We start from the raw sequence: 18,032 nt of genomic DNA, 5'->3' as shown, positions 1-18,032 counted from the left end.
GGTGGAGCGCGCGCCGACATTGCGGAGGCCAGGTCGGGGGTGATGGCGTGGTTGGAGCCGGCGGACAGGAGCTTATCGGCTTCGTCGGCCAGGGCCTCAAGGTCCGTGAGGCTGGATGCCACGATCGCCGGGCGGATGCTGGGAGGTAGTTGGCGGATAAAGAGCGTGCGGAAGAGGGAGCCGGACGGTTTCTCGTCGGTCAGAGCAAGCATGTATGAGAGCAAGTCTGACGGCGTGGAGTCACCGAGGCCCGGGAGGTCGAGGAGGTGGCAGTTGCACAAAAATTGGGAGGCTGTGAATTTTTTAAGGAGCGCGGCCTTGAGATGTGCGTACTTGTCTTCCTCCGAAGGGTTTTGTAGTGTTGTCCAGACTTTCGTGATTGTGGAGCTGCCCAGGGAGGCGAGGAGGTAGTCGTACATCGTTGCGTCGGCGGTGATGCCGCGGAGTCGGAATTGCGATTCGGCTTGAAGGAACCAGGCGGTGGCTAGATTCTCCCAGAACTCCGGCAGCTTCACAGAAACTGCGTTTGTGTCAGCCATGGTTACGCTTAGGAGTCATCCTGAGCGTCGGGGTCACCAATGTAGGAGTCTACGTACTCCTAGCAAAAAATACTGAACTCGGAGAGGTTCAACAGAAAAGGTTTAATTGTTGAGACTGCATGTTGAACACAAAAATGGTGTCAGAGCCTACCCCAAGTCCGACTGCCTTTCATCAGTCCACAGCTTCAACTGCTCCTCCCCTGCTCTGGGCTCAACTATGTTGCAGATCGAGTTTCTTAAAGGTGTGATCCTTCTTAAAGGCATGACGCCTGATTTATAGTCTACGGACCGAAAAGTGGATTGTGTCCTTTCTGTGATCAGTACGCCACACTGTACAGTTCAGTTCCAGAGTGAGCCACACTGTGTAAACACCTGTTGTACCGTTCCCCTGCAGTCTTGTGTCTTATTGCTCTCGGACACAACACAGGTGCAAGGCCTGCTTTTAACAAGGTAAGTGGTGAATTAATGAAAATTAAAACATTTTTAAAGAAAGGTAAGTTTATTTTTAGCCCCGTTAGAAAATGTAATAAATTTTTTCAAAAATGTAAATTATTGTTTAAAATAGTTATTTCATGTAATTTATAGTTATTTAAAAAATGTGATTAAAAAAAAAAAATATTTGAAGTTTTAGTGATTTTTGGGGCTTATAGTATTTATAGGTTTGACAGCTCTTCCTGTCAAACTTATGAATGAAGCATTCCCTGCTACCATTGGCTCTCCATGGCCCACGTGATCCCAGGGGACGCATCGAACTAACTGCGCCCCTGGGATACGCAAGCACTGCGCGCCGGCAGTTGAAGGAGGCCCAGGATCGGAATCCCACGCGGGCCCACAGCTCAACGGCCGGCGCGCTAGGTAAGTGCAGGTCGGGGGCTTGCACCCGCGGAAAGCCCCCGACCCGAATTTCTGGGCCATTATATTTAAATTTATCACTGATGAGAATTAGGCACCTTTGGCAATTTTCTCTGCTAATTTTCTTCTCTCTCCTTCCCTCACCCCCGAGAATATTGATCCTTAGTGAAGGCAGTTCCAGGTTCCCCCACCCATCAACATCCTGGGGGTCACCATTGACCAGAAACTTAACTGGACCAGCCACATAAATACTGTGGCAACAAGAGCAGGTCACAGGCTAGGTATTCTGCGGTGAGTGACTCACCTGCTGACTCTCCAAAGCCTTTCCACCATCTACAAGGCACAAGTAAGGAGTGTGATGGAATACTCCCCACTTGCCTGGATGAGTGCAGCTCCAACAACACTTAAGGAGCTCGACACCATCCAGGACAAAGCAGCCCGCTTGATTGGCATCCCATCCACCACCTTAAACATTCGCTCCCTCCACCACCGGCGTACCGTGGTTGCAGTGTGTACCATCTACAACATGCACTGCAGCAACTCACCAAGGCTTCTTCGGTAGCACCTCCCAAACCCACGACCTCTTCCACCTAGAAGGACAAGGGCAGCAGGCGCATGGGAACACCACCACCTCCAAGTTCCCCTCCAAGTCAAATACCATCCTGACTTAGAAGTATATCGCCGATCCTTCATCGTCGTTGGGTCAAAATCCTGGAACTCCCTTCCTAACAGCACTGTGTGAGTTCCTTCACCACACAGACTGCAGTGGTTCAAGAAGGCGGCTCACCACCACCTTCTCGAGGGCAATTAGGGATGGGCAATAAATGCTGGCCTTGCCAGCGACGCCCACATCCCATAAAAACGAATTTTAAAAAAAGGTTGCTATCCAGTACCTCAGCAAAATGGCCATTATTTATGTGTGAGCTTGGCAGTGTGTGTCAATAGGGTATTCCACATCAGAAAGTATCAGTCAACTAGATCCAATCATGCCCTTACCCAACAGCCACATACCCTACATTTTCAGCATGGATCACTGGATAGCAATCAAGAACAGAAACACTGGCCGAATTTACCCCTCTCTAAACCAGTGGCACTGAGGTCAGTTGTAGTGCCTCTACTGCTACTCTGGGTGCGATCAGCTAATTTAACACATACTGAGGATCATTTCTGGGACCCACAGCCCAGATGAAGAGATGTAAAATTTGCGATGGATTTTTTTTAGGATTGAAAAACCTTGTCCTGGGTTAAGGGATAGTCTACAGAAAAAAACTCTCTTTCCCTCCAATTTTCTCACTCTTTCCTAAAGGTACTGACTCATTCGTGGATATCAGCCACCTTCTACGACCTTACCTAAATGGTAATTTCAGTTGTGAGCCCATGAGTGAACGTTGACAGGCTATTCAAATATGAGCATTGCAGCTAAATTCAATCCCATTCTCACTGGACAGCCACAGACGTACATTTTCCAGCAGGGGTCACTGGATGGTAATCACAAGTGGGAACCCTGGATGGTGATCAGGAGTGGGAACCTTGTCTGATTTTCACCCTTACTAGCCCAGGGTGCGTGATACTAATTCTACACATTTCCTAATCTGTGTGGCTCAGTACCAGGTTGTTCATTTAATCACAAAGCTTCTTGAAGAGTAAGCATTAATACAAATATTTCAGGCTTGCTTTTGTTTCTGTTTTTTTTATCCAGCTAATTCCCCCCAATTTTTAGTCCCACTTACATCACACTGTAGTCACTGGCCAAGACAGAAGCAGATGACCTCCTCTCATGCAATGCCTTTACTTTTGATCCAGTCGCTAAGTACTGTGCACAAAGTTTCTTGGAGGATTTGTGCAATGGTTTGCTGTCACTCCTGCCTCTAGCTGCTACTTGCCATCTGAACGTAGATGAAACTGGGGAATTACACAGGCCTTTAATCAGGGGAGGGAGGCCTGCAATGACGCGGTGCTACATGCCGACATGCGTGGCGCTGTTGCATGTAGCGCAGCGAAATTCACTGGTAGCACCCCAAGAAGGAGGGGGAGCGCTTCCAGTAGTGCCCGCCTCCTGCGTGGGGTGCTACTACTGAATTTACGGCGCAGGGGCGCTAACTTTTTCGGGGCCTAAGTGGTATACCCAGTGGTATAGCGAAGAAGGCCAAAAACAGTAAGTTTAAAATTATTTTTGTGATGCAAGGAGGAGCAGCTCCACAAGAAGAATGTGGGCCGCTGCTGCCTCAGGCTCCCTACCCCCTCGATCACCACCCCCAACCCCCTCCGGAACTACTTTGCTGCCATCCAATTGGCTACTGGGCTGGCCCGACATTGCACCGGCCTAGAGCCAGTGAGCTTCAGCAGGATATGGTATATGCAGAAGCCTGAGAGTAGGTCACCTGCCTGTTCTCTTGACTTGGGATAGTCTATGGGCCAAGCAGCCAGAAAGAAGGAGGAATAATTATAAATAACTAATTGTTTCTATCTCATCTGTTGACATGCCAGGCAAAACTAAATATATTTTCCTTTAATTATAAAACAATGAAATAAAATACACACCAGTTTAAAATTGGATTAGCTAACTGTTGGTAGTAACTATATGGTATTGTAATTTTATATATGCAGTTTAGTGGGATAGCGTAGACTGCCAAGTGCTATAATGTATGGGAATGATTGCTCAGTGCTCATTTTTCTTTGTCTTATTTTTAGAATTGGATCAAACGAGGCCAACCAATGTCCTTCTGGATTTCTGGATTCTTCTTCCCTCAGGGATTTCTGACAGGTGTGACCAGATAGAATTTTTAGAAAATAATGTTAATTAGCCCGTTTGTTAATTTTGCATTAAGTTCGATGCTTGTTACTCAGCGACCATGCGTAGGTTGTTATTTGAACTGGGGGAACGTTTGAAGAAAGAGTACTGCAGAACGGAGTCAAATCAAATTAGCTGAGTTAAGAGAAGCAATTTGAATTTTGAACGATATTAAGACATAAAGACAGGCTGTTCTGACCTGCAGCCTGAAGAGCAATTAAACTGTGACCTCACTCAGTGTTTACTTAACAGCTATTAGACTTTGTAGGGCCAAAATTCTGCTGTTGGGAGTGCACCAGATCAAGACTCATCAAATTGCTCAAAATACTTTTTCTTCAGCCAACTGACTACACATAGGTAAAAAAATACAATTTACAGGTACATCATAATGTCTCAAGGTAAATAATTAGATTTTTTTTTAATTTATCCATAAAATTACCGAATTCTGTTAGACATGTATCCATTAAGTCGTGGGCCCCAAGGATTAATCTTTGTCAGGCCTAGGGCTTAATTTCGCCATCAAGGCTGATGTCTGTACTCCTGGTGCGTCTACTCTCTGACCTCCCCACGTGGCACTAAGTAATGCCTTGAGAGATCTATATTTTTCGAAAAGCCTTCCCAGCGTGATCTGGCCCAACCTGAACTAACTGATCCATTCCCAACTTGCTACACCCTGTTTCCAGCCCACCCTACCTGCTTTAGTCCACTCTTTTTAATACTCATTCTTGGGATGTGGGTGTCGCTGACAATGCCTGCATTTATTGCTCAACCCTAGTTGTCATGAGAAGGTGATGCTGAGCCTTCTTCTAGCACTGCTGCAGTCTGTGTGGTGAAGGTGATTCCACAGTGTTGTTGGGTAGGGAGTTCCAAGTTTTTGATCCAGCGACAATGATGGAATGGCGATATATGTCCAAGTCCGAATGATGTGTGACTTGGAGGCGAACTTGAAGGTGAAGCGTTCCTCACACCTGCTGCCTTTGTTCGACTAAGTGGTAGAAGTCGCAGGTTTGGGAGGTGCTGCTGAAGAAGCTTTGGCGAGTTGCTGTGCATTCTGTAGATAGCACCAGATAACTGGTGGTGAAGGGAGATGGGGGAGAAATTTGGTATCGCCCCGTTTGGGTCGCAGTTATCGGCTGGGCGCAAATTATTGCCTCCGACTACAAACTTGGCTTCTATCGCCCCTGGAGGTGATTGGAGCGCTAAATCAGGCGCTACACACCTCTCTTAAGGCGCTAACACCGAGGAGCAAGGCACTACCTCAGAACAATGATCTAAGAATATGCATGGATCCAAAGGACATAAATGCAAACATAAAACGTGAACACTACCGGATTCCCAAGCGAGAAGAAATCAACAGTGAAATGTTAGGTGCCAGATACTTTACAAAGCTCGATGTCTCACAAGGATTTTGACAACTAAAACTGGATGAAGAGAGCACCAAATACAGTACCTTCAACACACCATTTGGCAGGTATTGTTTCCTCAGAATGCCTTTCGGGATAATATCTGCATCTGAAATCTTTCATAGAGCGATGAAATACATAATTGAAGGTCTGGAAGGAGTTCGGGTCTATGTTGATGACATCATCATCTGGGGCTCCACACTGAAAGAACACAATGAGATACTGACTAAAGTGCTACAGAGCATACACCGGAATGGACTGAAGCTCAACAAAGCCAAGTGTCAGTTTGGCGTCCAGGAAGTCACTTTCCTAGGAGACAATCTATCTGGTAAAGGAATAGAGCCAGATGTGGAAAAAGTAAACGCCATACTCAAAATGCCCCGACCCACTGACAAAAAAGGAGTGCTATGCACCATGGGGATGATAAACTTCATTGGAACGTTCATTCCTAACTTGTCAGCCAAGACAGACTGTCTGCGAGACCTGCTACATAAAACAAATGAGTTTGCATGGACAGAAAGACATGAACAAGAGTGGATAAACCTCAAAACAGTGCTGACAACCACACCTGTACTCACCTTCTTTGACCCAACAAAAAGAATCAAAGTGTCAACGGTTGCATCAAAAGATGGCCTAGGTGCGGTCTTGCTACAAGCAGAGGGTGAAGATTGAAAGCCTGTTGCCTATGCCTCCAGGTCTATGACTGATACTGAGTGTCGATACGCCCAGATTGAAAAGGAATGTCTAGGCTTGGTAGTTGGACTAGAAAAGTTTCATGGCTACATATATGGACTTCCCACCTTCACAGTTGAGACAGACCACAGCCCTCTGGTTGCTATCATTAAAAAAACCTGAATGAGATGTCTCCAAGGATTCAACGACTCATGATGAAGCTGCAAAGATATGACTTTGAACTGATCTACACACCAGGCAAATACATAGTGTTAGTAGATGCACTATCCCGAGCACCCACAATGAGTCATGTGAGCTCTACTGAAGAAGACGTGGATGTTCATGTGAGTATGGTCACTGCTGCGCTGCCCGTGTCAGACACAAAATCAAAGTAAATAGCAGAAGAAACAGTAAAAGATACAGTATTACAAACAGTAATAGAGAACATTCATCATGGTTGGCCAAAAGGTTCCTGTCCAAAATATTTTCACATAAGGTCAGAATTGAGTGTCGCAAGTGGACTATTACTAAAACAGAACAGAATAGTCATTCCACAGGCTCTACGTCAAGACATGCTCAAAAGGATTCATGAGGGACACCTCGGAATTGAAAAATGCAAAAGGAGAGCAAGAGACACTGTTTATTGGCCTGGCATAAATAAGGACATTGAGAACATGATAGGCAAATGTGAGACATGTCAGAAACACCAAAACAAACAAGCAAAGGAACCAATGATAGTAGCTGACATACCAACAGCACCATGGCAAAAGGTTGGTATGGACCTTTTTCATTTAAATGGTAAAGACTATCTAATAGTGATTGACTACTATTCTAACTATCCTGAGATGGCGCTGCTCTCAAGCACCACAGCAAGCAGTGTCATAATGTATGTGAAATCCATCTTCGCCAGACATGGAATTCCCAGGATTGCCGTTAGCGACAATGGTCCGTGCTTCAACTGTAAGGAGTGGCAACAGTTTGCAGCACATTATGACTTTCAGCACATCACATCCAGTCCTTTGTATGCTCAGTCAAATGGTAAGGCAGAGAAAGGTGTTCAAGTTCTCAAGCAGCTACTGACGAAAGCGACAGAAAGCAAGTCTGATCCTTATCTCGCCCTGCTGAGCTACCGAGCCTCACCTTTAGACTGTGGTTCTTCACCTGCTGAACTACTAATGGGTCGCAAGTTGCGCACCACGCTACCCTGCTGTGCAAAAGAACAGCAAAGTGAGGAACTGAGACAGAGACTTCAACTGTTAAAGCTGAAACAGAAATCATACTATGACAAGTCATCCAAAACTCTAAAACCATTGACAAGGGATGATGTTGTCAGGATTGAGGATCCAGATGCATGGAACAGGAAAGCTACAGTTCTTGAGGAAGTAGGACCAAGGTCATACACTGTTAGAACTGAGGAAGGACAGATTCTCAGGAGGAACCGCCGTTCCCTCCTAAAAACACAAGAGACTATTCAAGATCAGATTGATGACAATGCCGCAACTGCATCTTGTCATTTACCGCCAGAACAATCTCATGAAGACACATCAGACTTACCCGTGTTGAGAAGATCCACACGTGAAGTTAAAAAGCCTGATAGACTTAATCTTTGAGTACAATGTAAAGCTTTGAAAATGTGTTGACTGTTTTGAAAATGTTTATGTTTATAGAGCACTAACAGAAGTGTTACTGATATTATCTTTATTGTTTATTTGGAAGTTGATTGATATTGATTTTGTTAAACCTCAAAGAAAGGGGGATGTAATGATCAATAACATGTCATTCTATAGTGGACACTAGGTGGAGCCGTAGAACTGTGTAGAGCTGTATATAGCTGTATGTATAAGACTACACTACCCAGCTGTATGTATATTAAGACTACATTACCCATGAGGCACTAGGCTACCCACAAGGCAGCAGTCAAGATGGAAGCCTCTACAGATACTGTACCTAGTCCACATGTGCTCAATAAAAAGTCTAGCAAAAGCTAGCTGTGTTCATAATAAGAATGTCTATTTATTAATGAACATAAGAAAAGATGGGCACGGAAACCTCCAGCTGATTACCACCTACTGTCCTCCCTCAGCTAACTAACTTCTCCATGTTGAACACCACTTGGAGGAAGCACTGATGGTAGCAAGGGCACAGCATGTACTCTGGGCGGGGGAGTACAATGTCCATCACCAAGAGGGCCTCGGTAGTACCATCACTGACCAAGACCCAAAGGACATAGCTGCCAGATTGGACTTGCGGCAGGTGGTGAGCAAGCCAACACAAGGGATGAGCTACTTGACCTCATTCTCATGAATCTACCTGTCGCAGATATGTCTGTAGGAGTGACCACTGTGCAATCTTTTGTGAAAACCAAGTCGCATCTTCACACTGAGGACACCATCCATTGTGTTGTGTGGCACAACCACCGTGCTAAATGGGGTAGATTAAGAACAGATGTAGCTGAACAAAACATGGCCAGGGATTTGTTTGTTTTGAGCCTGTTAAGCTAACCAGAACCTTTCATTGATTTCAAAGTCCATGGGCTTGATTTTTAATAGTCCTGAGGAGGCAGGTTTGGAGGCGGGTCTGTAGGGAAAATTGGGAAAAATGGCTTCAGACACTCAACCCGCCTCCATCCCGCCCCACCCGATTTTCCTGAGTGTCTGTTTAGCCACTCCCAAACTGACCCGTCTCCAACCGGTGGGACAGGTAGTTAAGGCAGTTAACAGCCTGTTAACTGCCTTGCTAACCCTATTTTCATAGTGGTTTCCCATTTTCCTGCTTCTGGCTCCTGTTTCCCGACAAGTCAGAAACAGGCCAGGTTCAAGGAGAGAGTTGCTGGAGGACGTGATTTGTATGCATTGGTGGAGTGCTTTAAAAGCGCCCCTGAAACATGGCTGACATTCAAATACAATAACCTTGCTGTTGTAGGTATGGGATAAGATTTTGCACATCTACTGACCTTCTGACTGTTCAAGCTGACACCCATCTGCAGTATGTCATGAATGGAAATATTTCAGGCCACTTCGACTGTGCACTTGCAAGATTGTTACCTCACATGAAATCTATAGCAAGGGGATGGAAAATTTATGCCCTCTCATCCTGGTCCTCATAATCGGGGGAGTAGTAGCCACGTAGCTCAGCGCAGATCTTCCTGGGAAGAGTAGGAGGAGAACGAGGGGAGCCTTACATGCCCTGTTGTGACCAATGCAGCATCACTCCAGTTCACTGCTGCCCGTCAACCAGGGTATGCACATTGCCATGCCACACTAACATAAGCGTACTCTTGGACCATAGGTGGCCACCATACGGCTCTGTAATCACAGGCAACACTTGTCCAACGTCATACATCATCTCTGCTAGACCCTCTTATTTCCTATCACTTTTACCATCAGCATTACAAATGCAAGTCACCCTGAGCCCTCAATGCGCTTTTGCCATTTCCCAGAACACACAGGCCACACAATCAACTGTTTGACATAGTTTATCTTTAACACATGACAAAATATACCAGCAAGAGTCAGAAAAAAAAGAAACATCACCCAAGTGAGTCCCCTTGTGACTATAGGTGCATAATCTTTCTCTTACGCATGCTTCTACGTGGTGCTTCCCCTGTGGCTTCAGCAGATGTAGAGGCACGTTGCTGACTAGGATGCTGCACCTGCTTAGACGCTTTTGGTGGGCGTCCTCTGGGTTTGGTAGCCTGGGAGTGCTCTTCAACAGTCTGCTCTTCCTGTGGCTGTGCAGGGGCCGAAACGGCCATCTCAGTTGTCTCTGCAAAGTGGATCTCTGACCGAGGGCTCCATAGTGGTATGGTCGTGCGAGCGCTTTGAGAGGAGCCCACATTTCCTTCTGTCCTGCCAACAACATCCCTCTCATGGGTCAGCCGCACCTCAGTGCTGGCAAGTGGCAGGAGGGCACCTTGCTGTACTTCAGCGGGCCATGAGGACCCGTATCTGCACTGGCAGTCCTCCTCAAAAGGACGTCGATGAAGCTCTGGTCTCTCTGCTCAATAGCTGCCCATCGCTCCTCCAGAGATGTCATTCTATTCTGAACAGTCACCATGTTTTCCTGACTCTGGCGACTTATTTCCTCCATGGCCATAGCCATCCTTTCCACAGAGGTTGCCATCCTATCTATGGTGATGCGTTCATGCGCCATTGCCTCCATCATGGCAGTGCTGATGTTAGAGATGGACTCCTCCATTCTCTCCACACTCGCACTAACCCTGGAGGCAAACCCTTCCAGAGACACCTGCACTTGTTCCTGTATTTCACAAATCACTCTTTTTCTAGATGGCCCTAGAGACACAGCGTCTGCATGGAGCTCAGCAGAACTAGGAGAGTCCTGCGACCTCTACAGAGAACTCTCCACTGCTGTCGCTGTCTCCACCATCTGCTGATGCTCACTTGTGCGCTGTGATAGACCAGGTGGCAAAATTACACTAACACGCGAGGGCCCCACTGAGGTGTGCATTACTGCGCTGGTGCTGGGTGCACTGAGGCATGGTGACACTGCTCCCTCGGAGGCTTCACGTTCCTCTGAAGAGATGTCCAGGTCTTCGTCCTGGATCGTGGGGAGGGGTGCACTCGATGGTCCTGTGGGAGAGTAAAGGCTTGAATTCGACATCTGATATTGATGTAGCAGATACATCCTTTTGTGCAGATGATACAAAGCGATTCTCTATGAACATCATATTCCATTGCTTTCTGAGAGGGATGAAATTCTATTATGTCACCAGCTTCCTCTAGTGTGCTCATCTCTCCATCGCCCACTTCCAGGTTCTCACCACCTCCAACAATCTTGTTTGCTGCCTCCTCATCACTGGTCAATGTTGCAAGGGTAGGTGTTCCTCCTCCAGTCATTGCTCTCTACCTCTTATTGTGGACTATCTTTTCCTGCAAGGAGGGACACAAGCGGTGTTTCAGCCACAGTGATGGAGTGAGTGTGAATAATCCCTACCATAGAAGCTTTGAGGGAGATGAAGATGGGGTAAGGTGCCAAGAGGAAGGTAGCTCCCTGTGCATTGTTAGTTGTTGTCACTGCATGACAGTGAGAGCGAGTCTAAGGGGTTAAGGACATCTCCTCTGGGCTGGAAAGAAACTTGCAGTGGGAGGGAGTGGATCCAGTTGTCGTGGTCCATGTTGGTACAAACGACGTAGATAGGACTAGGAAGCCGGTTCTGTTGAAGGAGTATGAGCAGCTAGAGGCCAAATTAAAACACAGAACCTCAAGGGTAATAATCTCTGGATTATTACCTGAGCCACGAGCGAATTTGGCTAGGACAAATAAAATTAGAGAGTTAAATGCGTGGCTCAAAGACTGGTGTGGGAGAAATGGGTTTTGCTTCCTGGGAGAGGAGGGAGCTGTTCCATTGGGACGGGCCTCACTTGGCCAGTGCTGGGACTAGAGTCCTGGTGGATCATATAACTAGGGCTGTAGAGAGGGCTTTAAACTAACTAGTGGGGGGGAGGTTCCGAGAGAGCAAATAATAAAAATGACAACAGAGAAGGTCATAGACTTAGGTAGCAGTGGGGAAATTAAAAACCAGAGCGTGTCAGGAAGGGGCAGAAGGTATGGAGTAAAAGGTAAAGTAATAAAAAGGGCAAAAGCAGGAACTAAGTGTCGCAAAACATATTTGAAAGTTCTCTATCTGAATGCACGTAGCATTCGTAACAAAATAGACGAGTTAATGGCACAAATCACTACATATGGGTATGATCTTGTGGCCATTACAGAAACATGGCTGCAGGGTGACAATGCCTGGGAATTAAACATACCAGGTTATTTAACGATCAGGAAGGACAGGCAGGAAGGAAGGGGAGGTGGGGTGGCTATGTTAATAAAGGAAGGAATCACTGTAATACAGAGAAATTATATTGGGTCAATAGATCAGGATAATGAAACAGTTTGGGTGGAGGTAAGGAATAATAAGGGGAAAAAAACACTAGTGGGCGTAGTCTATAGGCCTCCGAACAGTTGCAACTCTGTTGGACGGAGTATCAATCAGGAAATAGTTGAGGCTTGTAATAAGGGAGCATCTATAATTATGGGGGATTTTAACTATCATATTAATTGGACAAATCAAATTGGGCAGGGCTGCCTTGAGGATCAGTTCATTGAGTGTATTAGGGATGGGTTTCTTGAACAGTATATAACTGAACCGACCAGGGGGCAAGCAACCTTAGATCTGGTCCTGTGTAACAAGACAGGATTAATTAAAAATGTCCCAGTAAAGGATCCTCTTGGAATGAGTGACCATAACATGGTTGAATTCCATATTCAATTAGAGGGTGAGAAGGTTGGATCTCAAAGAAGGGTGCTAAACTTGAATAAAGGAGACTATGAAGGTATGAGAGCTGAATTGAGTAGAGTGGAATGGGAAAATAGATTAAAGGGTAAGACGATACATGATCAGTGGTGTACATTTAAGGAGTTATTTTACAACTTCCAAAAAATATATATTCCACTGAGGAGAAAAGGGTGTAAAAGAAAAGACAACCATCCGTGGCTAAGTAAAGAAATTAAGGATAGTATTCGACTAAAAACAAGGCCATATAAGGTAGCCAAATCTAGTGGGAGGATAGAGGATTGGGAAAACTTTAAAAGACAGCAAAAAATAACAAAAAGATTGATTAAGAAAGGGAAGATAGATTATGAAAGTAAATTAGCAAAAATATAAAAACAGATAGTAAGAGTTTTTATAGTTATATAAAAAGAAAAAGGGTGGCTAAAGTAAATGTTGGTCCCTTAGAGGATGAGACCGGGAAATTAATGGTGGGAAATATGGAGATGGCAAAAACACTGAATGAATATTTTGCATCAGTCATTACAGTAGAAGACACTAAGAATATCCCAACACTGGACAAACAGGGGGCTATGGGGTGGAGGAGCTAAACACGATCAAAATCACTAAGGAAGTGGTACTCGGTAAAATAATGGGACTCAAGGCAGATAAATCACCTGGACCTAATGGCTTACATCCTAGGGTCTTGAGGGAAGTGGCGGTAGGGATTGTGGATGCATTGGTAATAATTTTCCAAAACTCCCTGGACTCAGCAAAGGTCCCGGCAGACTGGAAAACTGCTAATGTAACGCCCTTATTTAAAAAGGGCAGTAGACAGAAGGCTGGAAACTATAGACCGGTTAGCCTAACATCTGTGGTAGGTAAAATATTGGAGTCCATTATTATGGAGACAGTAACAGGACATTTGGATAATCATAATTTAATAGGACAAAGTCAGCATGGTTTTATGAAGGGGAAGTCATGTTTGACCAATTTGCTGGAGTTCTTTGAGGAAGTAACATATAGGGTTGATAAAGGGGAACCAGTGGACGTAGTGTATTTAGACTTCCAAAAGGCATTTGACAAGGTGCCACACAAAAGATTATTGCTTAAGACAAAAAATCACGGGATTGGGGGTAATATTCTGGCATGGATAGAGGATTGGCTATCTAACAGAAGGCAGAGAGTTGGGATAAATGGTTCATTCTCGGACTGGCAATCAGTAACTAGTGGTGTTCCACAGGGGTCAGTGCTGGGTCCCCAACTCTTTACAATCTATATTAACGATTTGGAGGAGGGGACCGAGTGTAACATATCAACGTTTGCAGGTGATACTAAGATGGGAGGGAAAGTAGTGAGTGAGGAGGACATAAAAAGCCTGCAAGGGGACATAGACAGGCTAAGTGGGCAGAGATTTGGCAGATGGAATACAATACTGGAAAGTGTGAGGTTATGCACTTTGGCAGGAAAAATTGTAGAGCAAGTTATTATCTTAATGGCAAGAAACTGGAAAGTACTGAAGTACAAAGGGATCTGGGGGTCCTGGTGCACGAAACTCAGAAGGTTAGTATGCAGGTGCAGTCAGTGATTAAGAAGGCCAATGGAATGTTGGCTTTCATTGCTAGGGGGATAGAATATAACAATAGGGAGGTATTGCTTCAGTTGTACAAGGTATTGGTGAGACCGCACCTGGAATACTGCATACAGTTTTGGTGTCCATACTTAAGAAAAGACATACTTGCTCTCGAGTCAGTACAAAGAAGGTTCACTCGGTTAATCCCGGGGATGAGGGGATGGACATATGAGGAGAGGTTGAGTAGATTGGGACTCTACTCATTGGAGTTCAGAAGAATGAGAGGCGATCTTATTGAAACATATAAGATTGTGAAAGGGTTGGATCGGGTGGATGTGGGGAGGATGTTCCCGATGATGGGTGAAACTAGAACTAGGGGGCATAGTCTTAGAATAAGGGGCTGCTCTTTCAAAACTGAGATGAGGAGGAACTACTTCACTCAGAGGGTGGTAGGTCCATGGAATATGCTGCCCCAAAAAGCTGTAGAAGCTACATCATTACATAAATTTAAAACGGAAATAGACAGTTTCCTAGAAGTAAAGGGAATAAAGGGTTATGGGGAGCGGGCAGGAATTTGGACATGAGTCTAGGTTCGGATCGGTCATGGCCCTGTGGGTAGCGGAGCGGGCCCAGGGGCCGTGTAGCCTGATCCTGCTCCTATTTCGTGTGTCTAATTCTGTTAGATTCAGGAGATGGTTCTGTGATAGTAGATTGGCGGTTAGGATCAGATCAGCCATGATCTTATTGAATGGCGGAGCAGGCTCGAGGGGCCTATTGGCCTACTCCTGCTCCTATTTCTTATGTTCTTATGTTCTTATAGGCAGGATGCTGAAGTGATTCAGTGCAGAGACAGAAATGGATAGGAAAGGGTGCAAGGGAAGTAAGAGTAAGGTGGGATATGAAGGAGGAGGCTCACAACGCAGTGTGCTGGTGATGAGAAGAGAAGGGAAGCAGAGTGAAGGCAAGTGAGATGGGATACTCATTTTTGATGTTCTCACAAGATCATTAAACCTTTTGCGGCACTGGATCCATGACCGTGCATGAATGCACCTTGCACTCACCTCCTGAGCAATGCACAGCCAGGCTACCTAGGTCTGCTGAGGAGGCTTCCTCCGGCCATCAGGAGGGAAGAGAATGTCCCTGCACCCTCTGACAGCATCCACAAGAACTTGGAGGAACTCATCATTAAACCGAGGAGTTGCCTTGCCTCTGGAAGAAGTCATAGCTTTGAAAAAAAGTGCAGGAAATCACAATGGAAAGGCTCAGGCTGAATGGCAGCTTTAAAAGCAGCTGCTATTATGACGTCATCAGAGGCAGCCGGCCGACCCGATCCCACTCATTGGACCGGTCAGCGCGCCTCCATGAAACTAACAAGCTCGTTTAATAAAAATCGCAACTCTGCAGCTGCTCCCGCTGGAAGCGGCTCCCGAACCCGCCCACCATGCAACCCGACTCCAACCCGCCTCGGGAATTAAAATCGAGCTCCAGAAGCCTGCATAGGTTGTCTCCATTAATGAAGGGCCTGTTACTAGAATTTCGTCTCGTGAATACTTAAAGGAAGTAGTCACTGATATATTAACACTCTTTTTGTTTGTGCTCAGTTTCCATCCCATAAATACCCTTTAAGGTTCTCACAATGTTCCTTACAACCCTCTTAGTAATATTGGAAGAATTTCTGGCTATTGGTTTTGCATCTGCAACTATGTTCAATTCCACCACCCTCTTTATCCCTCTGGACATCCTTTAACATGCTTTTGAAGACACATCTGCACACAGATGCAAGCCCCCATAATAATGTTTTATTTTATTTTTATATTTGTGCTCATCAAAATGAGGGATGTCCGTGCTGGGGAATGGAACGCCTCCCATTTCAGGCACTCCATGAACGAATCAAACATTCCCAGGTCAGCTATATCACAGCCAAGTGTAGAGCAAAGCTCCTCATCATCATTCCAGCAATATGCCTCTGCCCCAACCCTAGAAGTGCAGCAGTGTGATATTTGTTGCATTTCTTACATCAGCAGTTCAAGGAGAAGGCCCTACATCATCTCAGGGCAACTAGGGATGGGCAATAAATACAGCCTTGCCAGCACTACCCAAATCACGAGAACAAATGAAAAGGAAAGCCACCCTGTGGCCTTTCTGAGTGAAACTGCTAATTACTGCCAAATTAGGGATAGTTTTGGGCAATAGGCAAATGCCCATTAGGACCTGAATTGAGTCTACCTAAACTAATTTCACACTGGACCTCTCGTCAACAGCTCAGAGGAACTGTTCATCTCATTAGTCTGATGTGGAATTGACCCCTGGTCCCAGAGGTGAAAAGCTAGTGTCTAGCCCATTGTAGCACCCAGTTCACCCCCACACAATCATGTTAATATTAAACCTAAGAACCATATGTACATTATTTAAGGATAAAAACTTACTTTATATTACACATAATAATAATATGGCATTTTCTGCATGATTCCTTACTGCTTTTCATGGTAACTACATTATAACTGAAAATAGTCAGTGCAAACATAAAGTCACACAACACCAGGTTATAGTCCAACAGCTTTATTTGAAATCACAAGCTTTCGGAGCGCTGCTCCTTCGTCAGGTCTTTTTGGCTTAAAAACATTTATTTTGGCTTATTTTGTTTTTGAATGTAATCATCTCAAACAATGCAGTTTTAATGCATTCATATGCAACTCACCCCGATCTGCATGACAATTATGGATTTTTTGTCACTAACATTTACTTAAACGTTTGCCATTGCTTCAGCCTAAGCATCTTTGCTGTACACATTTTATCTTTATTATCGGACATTATACATTTACATTAAACATTGTTGGTAGTGCTTTGTGAAGAAGTAATCTATAACATTTTATACATGTTTATAACGCCAGAAATTATATGCAAGAATGACATGGCAAACCCACAGTGGCAAAAAAATAGCGTTTTCAGACATCAACTGTTTCTTAGTAACAGGAAGTTGATGGGTAAAATGACATGTTCTTGTGTTGTATTGTTCCAGCACGAGCTGGACATAATGGGCAACAACTTCCTCTTTGAGTAAGTTTAAAGGAGCAGAAAATGATCACAAAAATCACATGTTGAGCATTTTTAAGCAAAATAATGATTCCAAGGTCAAAGATTAATAATACTGCAAATGAGGGAATATCAGTAATACCCCTATATATTGTAGAACTGCTTCAACTGGAATTGGTTCTGCATTGTGATGGAGCTGCTCGTGTTCTCAATTCACACTGTTTACACTATGGAAGGATTCTGAGACCAGCAATAACTTCACAAAAATACATCATTTTGTGTATGAGCAGATGCTTACACAGTGTCTACTTTACTCCAGACACCATGTATGAGGCAAGATACACAACTAACAAAATCCCTTTAAAAGTTGTGGGGGCTAAATTCGGTTGATTTGCGCCTCCTGTTAGCGCCCTATGATGGTGCTAACGGGGCGCAAATCAACTAGCGCCTGGGCGTGGCGTTGCTAATGCCTCCCGTGAAATTCCAGTAGCGCCCCTCCTCCATCTCGGGGCGCTACCTGGGAAAATCGGCTGCGGGGGCGCTAACTTTTTTGAGGCGCTAAAATTAGCGCCCCGGCAAAGATAGCGGGCGCTACCCAATTTGTACCCCTGTGTCTTTAAAAGAATTATCCAGTTCAACTGCAGTAGCAGAAGGGTCGGAAACCAGAGGACACAGATTGGACAAAAATACCAGAGGCGACGTGAGGAAACATTTTTTACACAGAGAGTGATTGTGACCTGGAATGCAATGCCTGAGAGGGAGGTGGAAGCAGAGTCAGTAGTAACAGTCAAAAAGAGAATTGGATAAATATTTCAATGGAACAAATCACAGGGTTATGAGAGAAGAGCAGGGGAGTGGGATTAATTGGTTAGCACAGGCATGATGGACCGAA

General features: G+C 45.1%; 1 protein-coding gene across 2 annotated transcripts in view; it reads left to right on the top strand.

The window, feature by feature from the left end:
* dnah6 (dynein, axonemal, heavy chain 6) overlaps positions 1-18,032 on the top strand; it is a 1,317,984-nt gene that overhangs the window by 1,273,336 nt on the left and 26,616 nt on the right. For both annotated transcript variants that reach the window (XM_085993638.1, XM_085993630.1), the window contains one exon: positions 4,083-4,155. In XM_085993638.1, the coding sequence (XP_085849764.1) occupies positions 4,083-4,155 (73 nt within the window). The remainder of the gene's footprint in view (positions 1-4,082; positions 4,156-18,032) is intronic.

Source organism: Somniosus microcephalus, chromosome 1, assembly GCF_052327205.1.
Source record: "Somniosus microcephalus isolate GS21.2 chromosome 1, FLI_Smic_1.0, whole genome shotgun sequence".
NCBI lineage: Eukaryota > Metazoa > Chordata > Chondrichthyes > Squaliformes > Somniosidae > Somniosus > Somniosus microcephalus.
This window is presented reverse-complemented; position numbering and strand designations above follow the sequence as displayed.